This window comes from Salmo trutta, chromosome 4, assembly GCF_901001165.1.
Source record: "Salmo trutta chromosome 4, fSalTru1.1, whole genome shotgun sequence".
Lineage (NCBI taxonomy): Eukaryota > Metazoa > Chordata > Actinopteri > Salmoniformes > Salmonidae > Salmo > Salmo trutta.
In genome coordinates, this window is record NC_042960.1 from 45880800 (window position 1) to 45902096 (window position 21297).

General features: G+C 40.2%; 1 protein-coding gene across 5 annotated transcripts; it reads left to right on the plus strand.

Annotated features, from left to right (window-relative positions):
• The first annotated feature begins 1738 nt into the window (after window positions 1-1738).
• Window positions 1739-20527, plus strand: LOC115192463 (zinc finger protein 774). Of its 5 annotated transcripts, none has more exons than XM_029750979.1 (6): window positions 1739-2268; window positions 11906-11995; window positions 12124-12309; window positions 12770-13006; window positions 18210-18297; window positions 18452-20527. In XM_029750979.1, exons 2-6 carry the CDS (start codon window positions 11945-11947, stop codon window positions 19069-19071), a joined length of 1182 nt encoding a protein of 393 aa, XP_029606839.1. In that variant the 5' UTR covers window positions 1739-2268; window positions 11906-11944; the 3' UTR covers window positions 19072-20527. The 5 variants fall into 5 exon arrangements, with proteins under 5 accessions (XP_029606839.1, XP_029606842.1, XP_029606841.1 ...); XM_029750982.1 differs by having other exon boundaries at window positions 1740-2268; window positions 11906-11956; XM_029750981.1 differs by having other exon boundaries at window positions 1742-2268; window positions 11906-11975.
• Window positions 20528-21297: the final 770 nt, after the last annotated feature.

Below are 21297 nucleotides of genomic sequence, written 5' to 3' on the forward strand. Positions count from 1 at the left end.
TCCAAAGTTGACCTTGTGCTGTGCTCATCTACCAAGTGGGAAGGTGGTAATTATCAGTGGTGAACTCGTAAATACGAGTTAGATGCATTCACGTGCTTTGAACTTGTTGAGATATGCCGATTGGCTGATGGCAAACAAGCTGCGTCAATTATAAACTTAAAGTACAGCTATCATGCTCGCAAACAAATTATAGTGTTAAAAATACATTAACTTTATATGGGAATTGGCCTATATGTATAGGGTTAAATTGAAATGTTTCTTACAGAAGAAATATGAAAAGCATATGCATAACCATGGTAGCGATTGATAAGGCACAGTTTGGAGATTATGGGAAAATGATTAGACCAAAGGTGTGTACACTGAATCCAAACATTACACTGTTGATTTTAAATGCATTCTACTGTAGTTTTCGCCACATTTGTTGATTACAAAATCTGAAAATAATGGCAATTTTTTTGTGTGCCGTGGCAATTTTCTTCACTTTAAACAAACAGGCTAATTCTGTTCAGAACAACCCAGGGTATGACGACATGTCATCTTGTAACTTGTACAAACATAGTGATCATAAACGTTGACACTGTACATGACATGAGTGTTGGAGATGTGAAGTGCACATTTGGACTCACAGGTGTTTGGTTTGCCAGTATGTCATCAAAGCAGTATTTATTATAGGCTAATCCTCAACCTTTCATCTTCCAAAATGTATGGTGCAACTCAATATTAGGAAGGGGCTCCTAATGTTTGGTATGCTCAGTGTACACAGGTCTTTCTATAAATAATGGGAACAATGTGTGACATGGGACCAAAATGGCAAAATGGTATGAAACAAAATCCAAAAGGATTTTTATGCAGTTCCACATGTGTACTTAGAGGAATATATGGAAATTAGCCCATAACTACCTATACAACAACATAGGCCTAGTCATCCTTTATTAAGCAGGGTTCATACAGACATTGGCAAGTCAAATTCATGGACATTCAGGGACTTTTTCAAGCACTTAATTGTAATTTTCAAGGACCTCAATGTTATACAATTGTATATATATGGTAGAGGAGGCTGGTGGGAGGAGCTATTGGAAGATGGGCTCATTCTAATGGCTGGAATGGGATAAATAGAATGGTATCAACACATCAAACATGTGAAAGCCACATATTTGACTCCATTCCATTTACTCCATTTCAGCCATTACAATGAGAATGTCCTCCTATAGCTCCTCCCACCAGCCTCCACTTATATCGGGATAATGCATACATTTCATTTAATTTAATTTAATTTCATGCATTTTTATTTTTTTGTACTGCCCCAACCCTGGCGATGCACACACCATGCTCTACCAACTGAGCCACAGGGAAGGCCTATGTCCTGTGTAATGATCATGCTGTTTAATCAGCTTCTTGAAATGCCACACCTGTCAGGTGGATGGATTATCTTGGCAAAGGAGAAGTGCCTTTGTATTTTAGCTAATCCCAAAATTTGAGAGAAATAAGATGTTTGTGCATATGGAACATTTCTGGGATATTTCATTTCAGCTCAAGAAACATGGGACCAACACTTTACATGTTGTGTTTATATTGTTGTTCAGTGTATATATAATGTAATAAAAGACCCCCTATAAGTATGTTCTTCCTCGTACATTGGTCTCTAGTTAAATCATTCGACGGGCCTTTTCGTCCTATGACAAATGTAGGGCAGTAAGATTCACTTTCATGTATGCACAGCACTTGGCAGTAAAATAGGAAAGTATTTTCAAACTCGGTGGTATTTGGTCTTTTCGAGTTTCCGTATGTAAATAATAAACTTTTCCTCAGAGAGGAAGAGACAAAGCGAGAGGTTTCACTCTCGCCAACGTCTGTCCAAAACTAAGCACGATGCGTTTCTATGGGCTTATTTTGGATCTAAGATTGTCGCCTTCCTTCACGACTTTCGGACAACCAACTCCCATTGTTAGGGCGGAGACATGGGCATCTCGTCATTTTATACAGATATCTGTTTTACCCTGCGTTTCCCGGCCATGTCTAGATGGGATACAGATTTTGTCAAATTGACGTACATATTTTTGTATTTTAGCTAACCCCAACTATTTCCCTGACCTTAATCTAATGACCCTAACGAGCTACCTTAATTCTCATAACCTGCTGCGTAAATTCCCCTTAACTCTATTCTGAAAATTCAATTTTGACAAAAGCTGTATCCCTTCTAGACATAACCGCTTTTACCCGACCTCACAGATAATTCTGAAAACCGCCCATGTAGCTAGCTACAGACAGGTAAATATATTTTCTGCATATATATTTTTCTAAACATATGAGCTTTATAATATTGCTATTTGATACGTTGGGTGTGTAGCTAACATTAACTATAAAAGCCATCTAGAACTAATTATCTACAATAGCTAGCTACGTTAACGTTAGCTAACGTAAGTTAGTTTAGGGCAATTCCACGTACACTTAACATTTTCATTGAACTAATATCATCAAAATCAATAAACCACAGTACGTTTTTGGGCTAATTCAGCAGTTTTTACCTGAATGTAGAATCCTGTTGAATTTTTAAAATAATTTACATTGCTTAAACATGCATTACATGATACTGTTGCTGCTTCCTGTTGTCATGGCCGAGTATCAAAACTGTTTTTTAAATTCATAATCAATACGCTGAAACAAGTCGTGATATTTTGAAGACCAATACATACAAGTTATTCGAACACACGTTTTCAGATTACTTGTATTTTGCTAAATTTGTATTTTAGAAACTGCATACCCACCAATATTTACCAAATGGTCACTCAATTCTGGAATTGATTAGCTTGTTCTACTGTATAATCAATATCGCGCGCAAATGAATTACTCACATCGATATTGAAATTAATGGAACTGGGACAATAACAGCATCTACATGTACCGTTTGACAATCCTCAATGAACTTGTGTATACCACATACACTAGATGTGGACACCCCTTCAAATGAGTGGATTTGCCCATTTCAGCTGTTGTTAGTTGTATAAAATCGAGCACACAGCCATGCAATCTCCGTAAACAAACATTGTCAGTAGAATGGCCCAACCGAAGAGCTCAGTGACTTTCATTGTGGCACCGTCATAGGATGCCACCTTTTCAACAAGTCATCAAATTTCTGCCCTGCTAGAGCTACCCGGGCAACTGTAAGTGCTGTGGAAACGTCTAGGAGCAACAACGGCTCAGCCGTGTAGTGGTAGGACACAAGCTTACAGAAAGGGATTGCCGAGTGCTGAAGCGTGTAGTGTGTAAAAATAGTCTGTCCTCAGTTGCAACACTCACTACCGACTTCCAAACTGCCCCTGGAAGCAATGTGAGCAAAATAACTGTTCGTCAGGAGCTTCATGAAATGGGTGTGCATGGCCGAGTAGCCGCACAGAAGCCTAAGATCACCATGTGCAATGCCAAGCGTCGGCTGTAGTGGTGTAAAGCTTGCCACCATTGGACTCTGGAGCAGTGGAAATGTGTTCTCTGGAGTGATAAATCACGCTTCACCATCTGGCAGTCTGACGGATGAATCTGGGTTTGGTGAATGCCAGAAGAACGCTACCTGCCCCAATGCCTAGGGCTAACTGTAAAGTTTGGTGGAGGAGGAATAATGGTCTGGGGGCTGTTTTTCATGGTTTGGGCTAGACCCCTTGGATCCAGTAAAGGGAAATGTTAACGCTACAGTAAACAATTAAATTCTAGAATGTTCTGTGCTTCCAACTTTGTGGCAACAGTTTGGGGAAAGCCCTTTCCTGTTTCAGCATGACAATGCCCCCCGTGCAGAAAGCGAGCTCTGTACAGCAGAAATGGTTTGTCGAGATCGGTGGAAGAACACGACTGGCCTGCACAGAGCCCTGACCACAACCCAATTGAATGCCTTTGGGATGAATTGGAACGCCAACTGCGAGCCAGGCCTGACGCCCAACATCAGTGCCCGACTTCACTAATACTATTGTGGCTGAATGGAAGTAGCAATGTTCCAACATCTAGTGGAAAGCCTTCCCAGAAGAGTGGAGGCTGTTATAGCAGCAAAGGGGGACCAACTCCATATTAATGCGCATGATTTTGGAATAAAATGATTGAGGAGCAGGTGTCCACATACTTGTAGTGTATATCTGTCTATAGATGGCAACCAGTCATAGCCAGGAGCCACGTTTCCATCCACAGTTTTTGTGTGAGTAAACTCAAACCATATAAAAAAATATATAAAAAATCACAACAGCTGTGAAGGAAACAGGTAGTTTCGGTTCAATTTTACAAACGCAGACAGATAATTGGTTTGTTTGACAGGTTGGGATCGTTTTGTGTTGGTAAAATGAATTATGCACAAATATTGATATAATCATATCAAAGTAAACTTGGAGTCATGCGATGATATGGTGTGAGGTCCTCCCACTATGACTAGTGAAACCATGCAGTTTATTATGATACAGATTAATTAAGTTATTAACTTCACAGGGTGGTGAAAGTGCTTGGTGATCTTGTTGCTTCTTTCCAATAAATATAGAGGTTCTTATTCTGGTGACATGATGATTGATGCTTGACTGCAGATTGACAAATACAAATATTCTCGTTCTTATCCAAAATAATCTCATGTACAGTCGTGGCCAAAAGTTTTGAGAATGACACAAATATACATTTTCACAAAGTTTGCTTCTTCAGTGTATTTAGATATTTTTGTCAGATGTTACTATGGAATACTGAAGTATAATGACAAGCATTTCGTAAGTGTCAAAGGCTTTTATTGACAATTACATGAAGTTGATGCAAAGAGTCAATATTTGCAGTGTTGACCCTTCTTTTTCAAGACCTCTGCAATCCCCCCTGGCATGCTGTCAATTAACTTCTGGGCCACATCCTGACTGATGGCAGCCCATTCTTGCATAATCAATGCTTGGAGTTTGACAGAATTTGTGGGTTTTTGTTTGTCCACTCGCCTCTTGAGGATTGACCACAAGTTCTCAATGGGATTAAATTCTGGGGAGTTTCCTGGCCATGGACCCAAAATATCGATGTTTTGTTCCCTGAGCCACATAGTTATCACTTTTGCCTTATGGCAAGGTGCTCCAACATCCTGGAAAATGCATTGTTCGTCACCAAACTGTTCCTGGATGGTTGGGAGAAGTTGCTCTCTGAGGATGTGTTGGTACCATTCTTTATTCATGGCTGTGTTCTTAGGCAAAATTGTGAGTGAGCCCACTCCCTTGGCTGAGAAGCAACCCCACATATGAATGGTCTCAGGATGCTTTACTGTTGGCATGACACAGGACTGATGGTAGCGCTCACCTTGTCTTCTCCGGACAAGCTTTTTTCCGGATACCCAAAACAATCGGAAAGGGGATTCATCAGAGAAAATTACTTTACCCCAGTCCTCAGCAGTCCAATCCCTGTACCTTTTGCAAAATATCAGTCTGTCCCTGATGTTTTTCCTGGAGAGAAGTGGCTTCTTTGCTGCCCTTCTTGACACCAGGCCATCCTCCAAAAGTCTTTGCCTCACTGTGCGTGCAGATTAGAGGTCGACCGATTATGATTTTTCAACGCCGATACCGATTATTGGCGGACCATAAAACCCGCTGCCGATTAATCGGCCGATTAATTAATTAATTTATATATATGTTTTTTTTTGTAATAATGGCAATTACAACAATACTGAATGAACACTTATTTTAACTTAATATAATACATCAATAAAATCAATTTAGCCTCAAATAAATAATGAAACATGTTCAATTTGGTTTAAATAATGCAAAAACAAAGTGTTGGAGGAGAAAGTAAAAGTGCAATATGTGCCATGTAAAAAAGCTAACGTTTAAGTTCCTTGCTCAGAACGTGAGAACATATGAAAGCTGGTGGTTCCTTTTAACATGAGTCTTCAATATTCCCAGGTAAGATGTTTTAGGTTGTAGTTATTATAGGACTATTTCCCTCTATACGATTTGTATTTCATATACCTTTGACTATTGGATGTTCTTATAGGCACTTTAGTATTGCCAGTGTAACAATATAGCTTCCGTCCCTCTCCTCGCTCCTACCTGGGCTCGAACCAGGAACACATCGACAACAGCCACCCTCGAAGCAGCGTTACCCATGTAGAGGAAGGGGAATAACTACTCCAAGTCTCAGAGCGAGTGATGTTTGAAACGCTATTAGCGCGCACCCTGCCAACTAGCTAGCCATTTCATATCGGTTACACCAGCCTAATCTTGGGAGTTGACAGGCTTGAAGTCATAAACAGCGCAATGCATTGCGAAGGGCTGCTGGCAAAACGCACGAAAGTGCTATTTTGAATGAACGCTTACGAGCCTGCTGGTGCCTACCATCGCTCAGTCAGACTGCTCTATCAAATCATAGACTTAATTATAACATAATAACACACAAAAACACGAGCCTTAGGTCATTAATATGGTCGAATCCGGAAACTATCATCTCGAAAACAAAACGTTATTCCTGTTGCACAACCTTCAGTGTTATGTCATAATTACGTAAAATTCTGGCAAATTAGTTCGCAACGAGCCAGGCGGCCCAAACTGTTGCATATACCCTGACTGCGTGCAATGAACGCAAAATGACACAATTTCACCTGGTTAATATTGCCTGCTAACCTGGATTTCTTTTAGCTAAATATGCAGGTTTAAAAATATATACTTCTGTGTATTGATTTTAAGAAAGGCATTGATGTTTATGGTTAGGTACAGTTGTGCAACGATTGTGCTTTTTTCGCAAATGCGCTTTTGTTAAATCATCCCCGTTTGGCGAAGTCGGCTGTCTTTGTTTGGAAGAAATAGTCTTCACAGTTCGCAACGAGCCAGGCGGCCCAAACTGCTGCATATACCCTGACTCTGTTTGCAAGAGATGTGACACATTTTCCCTAGTTAAAAGAAATTCATATTAGCAGGCAATATTAACTAAATATGCAGGTTTAAAAATATATACTTGTGTATTGATTTTAAGAAAGGCATTGATGTTTATGGTTGGAGCAACGTGTACCTAAGCGATTATATGCAACGCAGGACAGGCTAGATAAACTAGTAATATCATCAACCATGTGTAGTTAACTAGTGATTATGATTGATTGATTGTTTTTTATAAGATAAGTTTAATGCTAGCTAGCAACTTACCTTAGCTTCTTACTGCATTCGCGTAACCTCGTGGAGTGCAATGTAAAGCAGGTGGTTAGAGAGTTGGAGTAGTTAACCATAAGGTTGCAAGATTGAATCTCTGAGTTGACAAAGTAAAAATCTGTAGTTCTGCCCCTGAACAAGGCAGTTAACCCACCGTTCCTAGGCCGTCATTGAAAATAAGAATGTGTTCTTAACTGACTTGCCTAGTTAAATAAAGGTCAAAATAATAAATTAAATTAAATCGGCCAAATCGGCGCCCAAAAAGACCGATTTCCGATTGTTATGAAAACTTGAAATTGGCCCTAATTAATCGGAATGGCCGATTAATCGGTCGACCTCTAGTGCAGATGCACTCACACCTGCCTGCTGCCATTCCTGAACAAGCTCTGTGCTGGTGGTGCCCCGATCCCGCAGCTGAATCAACTTTAGGAGACGGTCCTGGCGCTTGCTGGACTTTCTTGGGCGCCCTGAAGCCTTCTTCACAACAATTGAACTGCTCTCCTTGAAGTTCTTGATGATCCGATAAATGGATGATTTAGGTGCAATCTTACTGGCAGCAATATACATGCCTGTGAAGCCCTCTTTGTGCAAAGCAATGATGACGGCACGTGTTTCCTTGCAGGTAACCATGTTTGACAAAGGAAGAACAATGATTCCAAGCACCACCCTTCTTTTGAAGCTTCCAGTATGTTATTCAAACTCAATCAGCATGACAGAGTGATCTCCAGCCTTGTCCCCGTCAACACTCACACCTGTGTTAACGAGAGAATTACTGACATGATGTCAGCTGTTCCTTTTGTGGCAGGGTTGAAATGCAGTGGAAATGTTTTTCTGGGATTCAGTTCATTTCCAAGGCCAAGAGGGACTTTGCAATTAATTGCAATTCATCTGATCACTCCTCATAACATTCTGGAGTATATGAAAATTGCCATCATACAAACTGAGGCAGCAGACTTTGAAAATTTATATTTGTGTCATTCTCAAAACTTTTGGCCACGACTGTAGACTAAGACTAGCCTACCTGCACTGTATCTGCGAGCTGTTGCCTAGAGTAGGCACATTTGCTATTTAATGCAACAGTTTTTGTGACAAAACTGTCGGTAGAGTTGAAAATGCGATGAAAACACATTGAACTTAAGATTTATTTTCAGTAAATGAAAATGTACACATTTTGTGACTTTTATCCGCATGTCTGTTTGGTGGAAACAATATTCGCATGAAAATCTGTATCCAATTGGATGGAAACATAGCTGCTAACCACGTTTCCATCCATAGTTTTTATGCGAGTAAAGTCATACTATATATACAGTTGAAGTCGGAAGTTTACATACACCTTAGCCAAATACATTAAAACTCAGTTTTTCACAATTTCTGACTTTTAATCCTAGTAAAAATTACCTGTCTTGGGTCAGTTAGGATCACCACTTTATTTTAAGAATGTGAAATGTCAGAATAATAGCGGAGAGAGGTATTTATTTCAGCTTTTATTTATTTCATCACATTCCCAGTGGGTCAGAAGTTTACATACACTCAATTAGTATTTGGTAGCATTGCCTTTAAATTGTTTGACTTGGGTCAAACGTTTTGGGTAGCCTTCCACAACCTTCCCACAATAAGTTGGGTGAATTTTGGCCCATTTCTCCTGACAGAGCTGGTGTAACTGAGTCAGGTTTGTAGGCTTCGTTGCTCGCACACACTTTTTCAGTTCTGCCCACAAATGTTCTATAGGATTGAGATAGGGCTTTGTGATGTCCATTCCAATACCTTGACTTTGTTGTCCTTAAGCCATTTTGCCACAACTTTGGAAGTATGCTTGGGGTCATAGTCCATTTGGAAGACCCATTTGCGACCAAGCTTTAACTTCCTGACTGATGTCTTGATGTTGCTTCAATATCCACATAATTTTCTTTCCTCATGATGCCCTCTATATTGTGAAGTGCAGCAGTCCCTCCTGCAACAAAGCACCTCACAACATGATGCTGTTCTATTTTTGTTTCATCAGACCAGAGAACATTTCTCCAAAAAGTACGATCTTTGTCCCCATGTGCAATTGCAAACCGTAGTCTTGCTTTTTTATGGCGGTTTTGGAGCAGTGGCTTCTTCCTTGCTGAGTGGCATTTCAGGTTATGTCGATATAGGACTCGTTTTACTGTGGATTTAAATACTTTTGTACCTGTTTCCTCCAGCATCTTCACAAGGTCCTTTGCTGTTGTTCTGGGATTGATTTGCACTTTTCGCACCAAAGTACGTTCATCTCTAGGAAACAGAACGCGTCTCCTTCCTGAGCGGTGTGACGGCTGCGTGGTCCCATGGTGTTTATACTTGCATAGTATTGGATGAACCAGACTTGTGGAGGTCTACAATTTTTTTTTTTCTTCTGAGGTCTTGGCTGATTTCTTTTGATTTTCCCATGATGTCAAGCAAAGAGGCACTGAATTTGAAGGTAGGCCTTGAAATACATCCACAGGTACACCTCCAATTGACTCAAATTATGTCAATTAGCCTATCAGAAGCTTTTAAAGCCATGACATAATTTTCTGGAATTTTCCAAGCTGTTTAAAGGCACAGTCAACTTAGTGTATGTAAACTTCTGACCACTAGAATTGTGACACAGTGAAATAATCTGTCTGTAAACAATTGTTGGAAAAATTACTTGTGTAATGCTCAAAGTAGATATTCTAACCGACTTGCCAAAACTATAGTTTGTTAACAAGAAATTTGTGGAGTGGTTGAAAAACGAGTTTTAATGACTCCAACCTAAGTATATGTAAACTTCCAACTTCAACTGTGTGTGTATGTATGTATGTGTGTGTGTGTGTGTGTATGTGTGTGTGTGTGTGTATATATATATATATATATCAACTTCTCAAAAAACTATTTGGGTTTCTAAATAACAACACGGTTGGCTTTCATTTGAATGCTAGTTTAACCCTCAAATCCATGAATTCATGTGAGGCCAGAGATGGTAGGAGCGCCCAATGTTTTTCTAGCCACGTGGTCAGAAAATGACAGCTGCGTTCTAAGCAATGATTTATTTATACATTACCAGTCAAAAGTTTGGACATGCCCACTTATTCAAGAGTTTTTGTTTATTTGTACTATTTTCTACATTGTAGAATAATAGTGAAGACCTCAAAACTATGAAATAACACACAGGGTATCATGTAGTAACCAAAAAAGTGTTAAACACTCTTGGCATTCTCTTAACCAGCTTCACCTGGAATGCTTTTCCAACAGTCTTGAAGGATTTCCCACATGTGCTGAGCAATTGTTGGCTGCTTTTCCTTCACTCTGCGGTCCAACTCATCCCAAACCATCTCAACTGTGTTGAGGTTGGGTGATTGTGGAGGCCAGGTCATCTAATGCAGCACTCATCACTCTCCTTATTTGTCTTATAGCCCTTACACAGCCTGGCAGTGTGTTTGGTCATTGTCCTGTTTAAAAACAAATGATAGTCCCACTAAGCACAAACCAGATGGGATGGTGTATCGCTGCAGAATCCTGTAGGAGCCATGCTGGTTAAGTGTGCCTTGCATTCTAAATAAATCACTGACAGTGTCACCAGCAAAGCACCATCACACCCCCTGTTCCATGCTTCACGGTGGAAACCATACATGCAGAGATCATCCGTTCACCTACTCTGTGTCTCACAAAGACATAGCAATTGGAACCAAAAATCTCAAATTTGAACTCATCAGACCAAAGGACAGATTTCCTTTGGGCAAGCAAGTCTCTTCTTGTGATTGGTGTCCTTTTAGTAGTGGTTTCTTTGCAGCAATTCGACCATGAAGGCCTGATTCAGGCAGTCTCCTCTGAACAGTTGATGTTGAAATGTGTCTATTACTTGAACTCTGAAGCATTTATTTGGGCTGCAATTTCTGAGGCTGGTAACTCTAATGAACTTATCCTCTGCAGCAGAGGTAACTCTGGGTCTTCCTTTCCTTTGGTGGTCCTCATTAGATCCAATTTCATCATAGCGCGTGATGGTTTTTCCGACTGCACTTGAAGAAACTTTCAAAGTTCTTGATATTTTCCAAATCGACTGACCTTCCTGTCTTAAAGTAATGATGGACTGTCGTTTCTCTTTGCTTATTTGAGCTTTTTCTTGCCATAATATGGACTTGGTTTTTTACCAAATAGGGCTATCTTCTGTATACCACCCCTACCTTGTCACAACACAACTGATTGGCTCAAACGCATTAAGAAGGAAATATGTTCAACAAATTAACTTTTAACAAGACACACCTGTTAATTTAAATGCATTCCAGGTAACTGCCTCATGAAGCTGTTTGAGAGAATGCCAAGAGTGTGCAAAGCTGTCATCAAGGCAAAGGGTGGCTACTTTGAAGAATCTCCAAATATCAAATATATTTTGATTTAACACTTTTTTTTGGTTACTACATGATTCCATGTGTTATTTCATAGTTTTGATGTCTTCACTATCATTAGTTTTATTCACACTGCCCTTGACTTTGAATGAGGAATCAACTCTTTTGCCAGTTCACTCAACCTATATGGTGGGCCGAGTCCTCTTTGCGTTCACAATGCTATGTTTAGCATTGAAGATTTTACAAAAACACATTGACTTAAACTTAACTTGCAATTAATTTGTTTTGTTTGACGTACGTTTCAAAGTGAAAAATCGGAGTCTCATTCCGTTACTATGGAATTGCCCTTTAGCTAACATCAACATTGGTGCCATTGTTGCCTTTTATTTTGGCTTTGTTGTTAAGCCTTTTGATCTAACTCAACATTTGGGTGGTTTATTTTGTTATTGACAGGTCACGAGTCTGATCATCATCTGCTGAAAATTGGATCCAATGGATCAATATGTGAGATATGAAAACATTGGTCAGTCAGAAGAACTTTTTGTAGGTTGAGCCAAATTTGATCCATTCTTCAAAATGAGAAACAATTTAATTATACAATACCTAAAATAATCAGCTACAAGTTTTATTGATCTATTGTTTATTATAACACCAACCGTGGTCTGTTCTAGGGTCAATCATTGCATTGGAGTGAGGTTAAAGAGGAGGCTGAAGAATGTCAGATTTCAGCGGTGCCATTAGGAGTTGAAACGTCAAAGGTTTTTAAAAAAGAGGACACTGATGGACAAGATCCCTCCTTTGAAACAGTTTCAGACATCCATGGAGTCGCAGAGCAAGAGCGTGGACCTAAAGGCAAGGTAAGTAGCTCCTCAACACTGCGCAAGCACCGTTGCAAAGCCAGGAGTTATACACTATAAAAGTCCGGCCTGCTTCCTGGTGCAAGTCTCATACTGTTTTTGAATGGGCGTCAAGCTTTTATCACCAAATACATGAAAATGGCGTCAATCAAGTGTATTTATAAAGCCCTTTTTACATTAGCCGATGTATAGATATACATAATATTATATTTGTAAGTTAATTTACCTTAACCCAATGCCTTTCATGAAGGTTTTCGATTACGGAAAAAAGAACGCAAGGCATCAGAAGTAAAATAATCCAGGAATACGAATATAATTGTACATGCATGTATATCTTTAATACCTCTGGAGTCTCATCATCATTCCGTTACTATGGAATTGCCCTTTAGCTAACATCAACATTTCATGAATTTTATGATATAAGCTTGATACTGAATGAATGATGTTTTCTCTGTGTAAGGTGCTGCCTTCACCAGTCCCAGTCAAAGAGGAGTCTGAAGAATGCTCCCTTCTGCCAGTAGATAAAGAGGAAGTTACCTTAATTACAGTGAAGGAAGAAGAGAATGAAGATGGGTTGAAGTCAGAAGACGAGAATATTGTGAAAGTGTCAGTGCCTTGGGAGCCGTTGGAAACATCACCATCATACTCGGATACAGATGATACAGAGGACAGTGAGATGGAAGGTGATAATGTGCGGGTGAGTTTAAGCATTTAAGAACAGTGAAATAGACACTTTGAGATGTTTTGTATGGTCAAACTAAACGTTTGTTTTGTTCCACTAGTTGTTTTGAACATTCTTTACCCTACCTATTATAAGCTGTGTACACAAAACTAGCCTTCAACCTTCATGTTTTCTGACACTATGTGACTGCATTTGAAGTGTGCTACTGACATACAAGAAGTAGGCTATAGGTGTAGCGAAAATGTCTAAACTTAAACCAGATCTGAACTTGAGAACCAACTTCTCTCGTTGAAAACAGCATATGTGACATCGAGATTAGTCAGGAACATGTATTCCATTGCCAAAATTGACTAAAAATTGCCAGTAGGTAAATTTTGGTCATAAAGTCAGTATCTTCCAAAACTGAGTTTTGTGAGATTTGAGTACAAGAATTCGTCATTACTTACTAAGAAAGCTAAGGTAACTGAGCTAAATGACTACCGCCCCGTAGCACTCACTTCCGTCATCATGAAGTGCTTTGAGAGACTAGTCAAGGACCATATCACCTCCACCCTACCTGACACCCTAAATCCACTCCAATTTGCTTACCGACCCAATAGGTCAATAGACGACGCAATCGCCATCACACTGCACACTGCCCTAACCCATCTGGATAAGAGGAATACCTATGTAAGAATGCTGTTCAACGATTATAGCTCAGCATTTAACACCATAGTACCCTCCAAACTCGTCATTAAGCTCGAGACCCTGGGTCTCGACCCCGCCCTGTGCAACTGGGTCCTGGACTTCCTGACGGGCCGCCCCCAGGTGGTGAGGGTAGGTAACAACATCTCCACCCCGCTGATCCTCAACACTGGGTCCCCACAAGGGTGCGTTCTCAGCCCTCTCCTGTACTCCCTGTTCACCCACGACTGCGTGGCCATACACGCCTCCAACTCAATCATCAAGTTTGCAGATGACACTACAGTGGTAGGCTTGATTACCAACAACGACGAGACGGCCTACAGGGAGGAGGTGAGGGCCCTCGGAGTGTGGTGTCAGGAAAATAGCCTCACATTCAATGTCAACAAAATAAAGGAGATGATCGTGGATTTCAGGAAACAGCAGAGGGAGCAGCCCCCTATCTACATTGACGGGACAGTAGTGGAGAGGGTGGAGAGTGTTAAGTTCCTCGGCGTACACATCACGGACAAACTGAAATGGTTCACCCACACAGACAGCGTGGTGAACCTCAGGAGGCTGAAGAAATTCAGCTTGTCATCAAAAACCCTCACAACTTTTACAGATGCACAATCGAGAGCATCCTGTCGGGCTGTATCACCGCCTGGTACGGCAGCTGCTCCACCCTAACCGGAAGGCTCTCCAGAGGGTAGTAAGGTCTGCACAACGCATCACCGGGTGCAAACTACCTGCCCTCCAGGATACCTACACCACCCGATGTCACAGGAAGGCCAACAAGTTCATCAAGGACAACAACCACCCGAGCCACTGCCTGTTCACCCTGCTATCATCCAGAAGGCGAGGTCATTACAGGTGCATCAAAGCGGGGACCGAGAGACTGAAAAACAGCTTCTCTCTCAAGGTCATCAGACTGTTAAACAGCCATCACTAACATTGAGTGTCTGTTACCAACATACTGACTCAACTCCAGCCACTTTAATAATGGAAAAATTGATGTAATCAATTTATCACTAGCCACTTTATATTACATAATGTTTACTTACCCTACATTACTAATCTCATATGTATGTACTGTACCCTATACCATCTACTGCATCTTGCCTATGCCGTTCGGCCATCACTCATTTATATATTTTTATGTACATATTCGTATTCATTCCTTTACACTTGTGTGTATAAGGTAGTTGTTGTGAAATTGTTAGGGTATATTACTTGTTAGATATTACTGTGTAACAGTGTAGGTTCCGTCCCTCTCTTCGCCCCAACCTGGGCTCGAACCAGGGACCCTTGCACACATCAACAACTGACACCCACGAAGCATCGTTACCCATCGCACCACAAAAGCCGCGGCCCTTGCAACGCAAGGGGAACAACCACTTCAGGTCTCAGAGCGAGTGACGTCACCGATTGAAACGCTATTAGTGCGCACCACCGCTAACTATCTAGCCATTTCACATCGGTTACAACTGCATGGTTGGAACTAGAAGCACAAGCATCTCGCTACACTTGCATTAACACCTGCTAACCATGTGTATGTGACAAATACATTTGATTTGATTTGAGGGTTGGGTTTTGATTTCAACAATGCTCACTAACACGGGATAAAGAGCTGCGGTGATTGCGCTCTATCCAATTGCACGGCAGAACACTCAGACTCTAGCTATTTTTTCATTAACTTGTCCTGTCGACATTTAGAAAGTTCACATAGAAAATTCCATTGAACTGTCTTGTGTCGATTTAAAAACAGCTGGACATAATGAAATCACATCTAAAAAATAAATTAAGTTATGCAAAAGCCGAGTGTCGAATAAAAATGAAGTGGTTAAAGTGTTTCCATTATCCATTCAGGCAAAGAAATTGGCGACAGCCTGTGTGCCCTCCCACATATCTGTTTCATGTCTCAGGTTGCCCGCAAAAGCCAGAATGGATAGAATGCGAGAATTTACAAATATTTGCAATATTCTAATAATTCTCGTATCGCTACGGTCCGTGCCATGGGGAGACTTTCACTCCTGTAGATCTGAAATAATAATTGGATGGTGAAACATGCATTAAGCAAACCAGAAAACAAAGTTGAAGCAATTTAGGCATTCTTGAAAGTCAAGACAATCTTTGTCCTGCAATGAAGCGTTGTTTTTATAGTTGAAAAATACATATACAGTTGAAATCGGAAGTTTACATACACTTAGGTTGGAGTCAATTAAACTCGTTTTTCAACCATTCCACAAATTTCTTGTTAACAAACTATAGTTTTGGCAAGTCGGTTAGGACATCTACTTTGTGCATGACACAAGTAATTTTTCCAACAATTGTTTACAGACAGATTATTTCACTTATAATTCACTGTATCACAATTCCAGTGGGTCAGAAGTTTATATACACTGTGCCTTTAAACGGTTTGGAAAATTCCAGAAAATTATGTGATGGTTTTAGAAGCTTCTGATAGGCTAATTGACATAATTTGAGTCAATTGGAGGTGTACCTGTGGATGTATTTCAAGGCCTACCTTCCAACTAAGTGCCTCTTTGCTTGACATTGTGGGAAAATCAAAAGACATCAGCCAAGAACTCAGAAAAAAATTGTAGACCTCCACAAGTCTGGTTCATCCTTGGGAGCAATTTCCAAATGCCTGAAGGTACCATGTTCATCTGTACAAACAATACTATGCAAGTATAAACACCATGGGACCACGCAGCTGTCATACCGCTCAGGAAGGAGATGCGTTCTGTCTCCTAGAGATGAACGTACTTTGGTGCGAAAAGTGCAAATCAATCCCAGAACAACAGCAAAGGACCTTGTGAAAATGCTGGAGGAAACAGGTACAAAAGTATCTATATCCACAGTAAAACGAGTCCTATATTGACATAACCTGAAATGCCACTCAGCAAGGAAGAAGCCACTGCTCCAAAACTGGCAAAAAAAAAGCCAGACTACGGTTTGCAATTGCACATGGGGACAAAGATGATACTTTTTGGAGAAATGGCCTCTGGTCTGATGAAACAAAATAGAACTGTTTGGCCATAATGACCATCACTATGTTAGAAGGAAAAAGGGGAATGCTTGCAAGCCGAAGAACACCACCCATACCGTGAAGCACGGGGGTGGCAGCATCATGTTGTGGGGGTGCTTTGCTGCAGGAGGGACTGGTGCGCTTCACAAAATAGATGGCATCATGAGGAAAGGAAAATTATGTGGATATATTGAAGCAACATCTCAAGACACCAGTCAGGAAGTTAAAGCTTGGTCGCAAATGGGTCTTCCAAATGGACAATGACCCCAAGCATACTTCCAAAGTTGTGGCAAAATGGCTTAAGGACAACAAAGTCAAGGTATTGGAGTGGCCATTACAAAGCCCTGACCTCAATCCATAGACAATTTGTGGGCAGAACTGAAAAAGCGTGTGCGAGCAAGGAAGCCTACAAACCTGACTCCGTTACACCAGCTCTGTCAGGAGGAATGGGCCAAAATTCACCCAACTTATTGTGGGAAGGTTGTGGAAGGCTACCCTAAATGTTTGACCCAAGTTAAACAATGTAAAGGCAGTGCTACCAAATACTAATTGAGTGTATGTAAACTTCTGACCCATTGGGAATGTGATAAAAGAAATAAAAGCTGAAATAAATAATTCTCTCTACTATTATTCTGACATTTTCACATTCTTAAAATAAAGTGGTGATCCTAACTGACCTAAGACGGGGATTTTTTACTAGGATTAAATGTCAGAAATTGTGAAAAACTGACTTTAGATGTATTTGGATAAGGTGTGTGTAAACTTCCGACTTCAACTCTAGAAAGGAGTAGGAATTTAGATTTAAATGTGGAGTGGAGCTTCATAGTTATGTCACGTAATAACATCACGTGCACCATCCAAACTATTCGGCAAGCATCCTTTATTCTAAAAACACTGTTTCCATCATCATTTGTTGTGATAAAGTTTGACAAAAACAAAAAAAATCCACCCCTGTCGAACGGAGAAATGTCGCTCTTTAGAGCTTTTTTTTGCAACATTTCTTTTGTGAAATTAACCTGGTTCAATAGAAACCTGCCTAGTGAGACAGACCTGCCCAGCAGCGCAGCAGATTGGCTCGGAATTTTTCATAAGGCAACACAGCGCATTTTTGTACTTAAGATATACTGCTCCAAACACCTTAGCTAGATGTAAAATTAGGCCACTAAAACCTCCTCGGTAAAAATTAATTAATTGTGATTCAGTTTGACTGGTTTGAGGAATGGTACTAGCTTTGTTCCTATGGTGTCTCATGGGGGACAAACATCAATAACTGCCACATTGAACCACACCCCCAAAACTGAAATCTTGTTTTTCTTCATGAGCAACAGAAAAATGTGGAGTCGTGGTGCGTTCAGTCGCTTGTTAAGCCTATAAGCTTCATAATAAAGTTAAGATTTCACAAACACAAAGCATAGCTTTCTTGAGCAGATACTAGCTTGAGTGCTGGGCCTAGTTAGTATTTAGCCAGTTGTTGAAGGTAACTGACTTTCGGACTCAACTGAATTCACCCTCATCTCTGCTTCAAAGGACTGTGAAAACGATGAGCATGACGTTTCAGTAGGATTGAAGATTGAAGATTGCAGCAGGACATCATTGGATCCAGGGACTGAACCAGGTACAGATGAGAAAGCAAATAATGTTGATATCAGTGTGTAACATAGGTGGGGTGGATTGCAGTTGTTGTGTAGAAATATGATTGCGTTACGTTAGCTACGGCTCTTTAATGAAATAGAACTGCAATTCCTTTTGTTTTTCTCTCTTTCCTTTAGGTGACTCTAAAGGTGTGTCCTCCTTCTATCCATGCCCCCAATGTGCGCTCGGCTTCACCATAGAGCGCTTTTTCCATGGGCACCTCAAGAGGGACCACCCCAAAGAGTACATCGCAATGTTGAAGTCTGGGAAAATCATAGCAAAAAAAGAAAACAGTGTACAGCTGACCCCAGCTACCTGTCCGCAATGTGGCAAAAGCTTCTACAATAAATATGTCATGCAAACGCATCAGAGGACTCACACAGGGGAGAAACCCTATCACTGTGTAGACTGTGGGAAGAGCTATGTCTGCGCTGAATCACTTAAAACACACAGAAGGACTCACACTGGGGAGAGACCATATAAATGCTTTGAGTGTGGGAAAGGATTTGGAGAACGATCCCAACGGATTAGACATGAAATGATCCACACAGGAAGACCATATAAATGCTCTCAGTGTGACAAATGTTTTTGCTTTTCCAGAGACTTTAAGAGACATCAGTTGACACATAAGAAGACCCACACTGGACATAGACCCTATAATGTCCACAGGTGTAAGAAGTCCTCTGGCCAGCTAGAAGCTCTCAAAGCACACCAGAAAACACACAAAGGAAAAAAGCTTTTTCAGTGCTCTGTGTGACAATTGTTTTGGCTTTTTCAGAGACCATACCATACATCAGTTGACACATACAGGGGAGAAATCGTTCACACAGCACCTAATGTCCTATAAACACCAGCCTGAGAGGCTTGAAGGAAGTCACAATATCATCTGCTACAGAATCGCAAAGTGTCACAGATACATTATCAGTGTGCCCCCAACTCAGTCTGGTGTCAAACTTTAACCGTAACATTTGATATTGGTAGTTAAACAGGTCAAAAGTATGAACATCTTTACTTAGTTCCAAACAGATAATTGTAGACTAATAAGGGAAATGTCTTCACACACATACAATCATGCTTATTACATACCAATTAATATAATCAGTAAATTAAATACTGGAAAATAATTGATAAATTCATTTTCCCTTTACAGTCCCCCTTTGGTCAAACAGACATAAACATACGTGTCACGCCCTATAACCACAGATGCCTTCATGCATATAGATTACTACAAATTTCAGTGTGTAGACCCCCACAATCAACCTGCCATTTAAACAACAACAACATTGTTTGCAATCCCAAATCAATTACAGGCAGGCTTCTTCCAATTGTTTACAGTTCAGACTCACAACAGCACAAATGAAATGTATGACTATTAGAGATGGCTTTGATGATGATGTCCCAATGTCAATGTCCAGGAAATTGTATTTAACCAACCAGACAAGCTTTCACCACCATCACCTGCTGCACATTCTGCCTCGTCAGATTCTCCCACACACCAGTAGCATGATAGAAGTTTCGATAAGATCTCCCCATGCCTGCGCCATGTGCTTAGTCTCAGGACACATGCATCGATAGCTCAGATGCTGTACACAGGTTGCTTCGCTCAGGCTTGTAGTTGAGGGACAGAGCAGTTGTGGATGCTGTTTTTCAGCTGGTTAGAGAGGCTGGGGTCTTGCACTGATCTGGTCAAATTAATCGGATGCATATAGGTACCCTCTTGGGGCTGTATGGCCATCACCTCGAGAAAATGATCAGATTAATTAGACCATTACAAATACATATTACCACAAGTACATTCTTGACACAATAATCTTTAACAAGAAACACATGATTAGTCATCAACATGTGTCTCCGTTCTTGATTAAACACAGGCATAGTTATACTCTGTCTCACAACCAAATTATCTACCATTCCCACTGGAACTGTCAGATCCCCCATTGATTTAATTTTTTCCCCTGGTTTTGAATGAGGTTAAACCCCTTTTCATTAGATATGTAGATATGGTTCTGTGTGGCTCAGTTGGTAGAGCATGGCGCTTGCAAAGCCAGGGTAGTGGGTTAGTTTCACACTGGGGACCGCTACGAAAAAATATGAAAATGTACATCACTCTGGATAAGCGCATCTGCTAGATGACTAAAATGTGAATGTAAATGTAATATCATATTTGTATATCTCCTTCAGGATAAACAAATACAGCATATATTACATTTCAAGTACACAGTGCTGAGCTGTCTGTATATTTTTATTTTACTTTTATTTTACCAGGCAGGTCAATTAAGAACAAATTCTTATTTATAATGATACCCATTTTATCAAACAAAAAGTAATATTAGTTATAATTTCTATGTCATTTCTCCACCTAAAAGTAAAACATTCCATACCCCAGGATTATCCAATAAGTGTCTCAGATTACACATACTCCTATTTTCATTTACTCTATAACCCGGAGACCCAAGTGGCTCGCAACAGGTTTTAAAAAATGAAACACTTTTGTTCATAGGGAGGACACAGCACCCTTTACTTTCTCATTATTGAAAGGCATAGTTTGTATTTTAGTCTTAAGTTTTACTGTAGATATGTATTACCAATCTCCATTGGATATTCTTTATTTGCTATATTATAAATGTCTTATTTTTTTATTAATATGTAACTATAAAATACATCAACTATATATCAATGTTCACCAAATTAAAAACGTAGTAACTATCACTTAAACTACTCCTTACAGCTTTTCAAAACCATGCAATTTGCAATTTGTCAGGCAACTCAAGGGCTTCACATACTTTCTTTTTTCTCTCAAAAAGACAAGAGTATTTATTGTCCTGTTAGAGAAATTTCACATATCAACACGGCTGCCTTCTCGGTCTAATCTTTCTTATTTTTCGACCAAAAGCCTTCACATACCACCATCTTTTCTCCATGTTTTTGTAACTTTGTTCTACCATTACAAAATAAGCAGACATCTAATAGGGGAGGGTGAAAG

What these genes read in the sequence shown, in the direction of transcription:
- LOC115192463 (XM_029750979.1), top strand. Translation starts at nt 11,945, where the DNA reads ATGGATCAATATGTGAGATATGAAAACATTGGTCAGTCAGAAGAACTT. An exon ending in GTCAGTCAGAAGAACTTTTT is followed by an intron (nt 11,996 to 12,123) that starts GTAGGTTGAGCC and finishes GGTCTGTTCTAG; the next exon opens with GGTCAATCATTGCATTGGAG. An exon ending in TGGAAGGTGATAATGTGCGG is followed by an intron (nt 13,007 to 18,209) that starts GTGAGTTTAAGC and finishes TCTGCTTCAAAG; the next exon opens with GACTGTGAAAACGATGAGCA.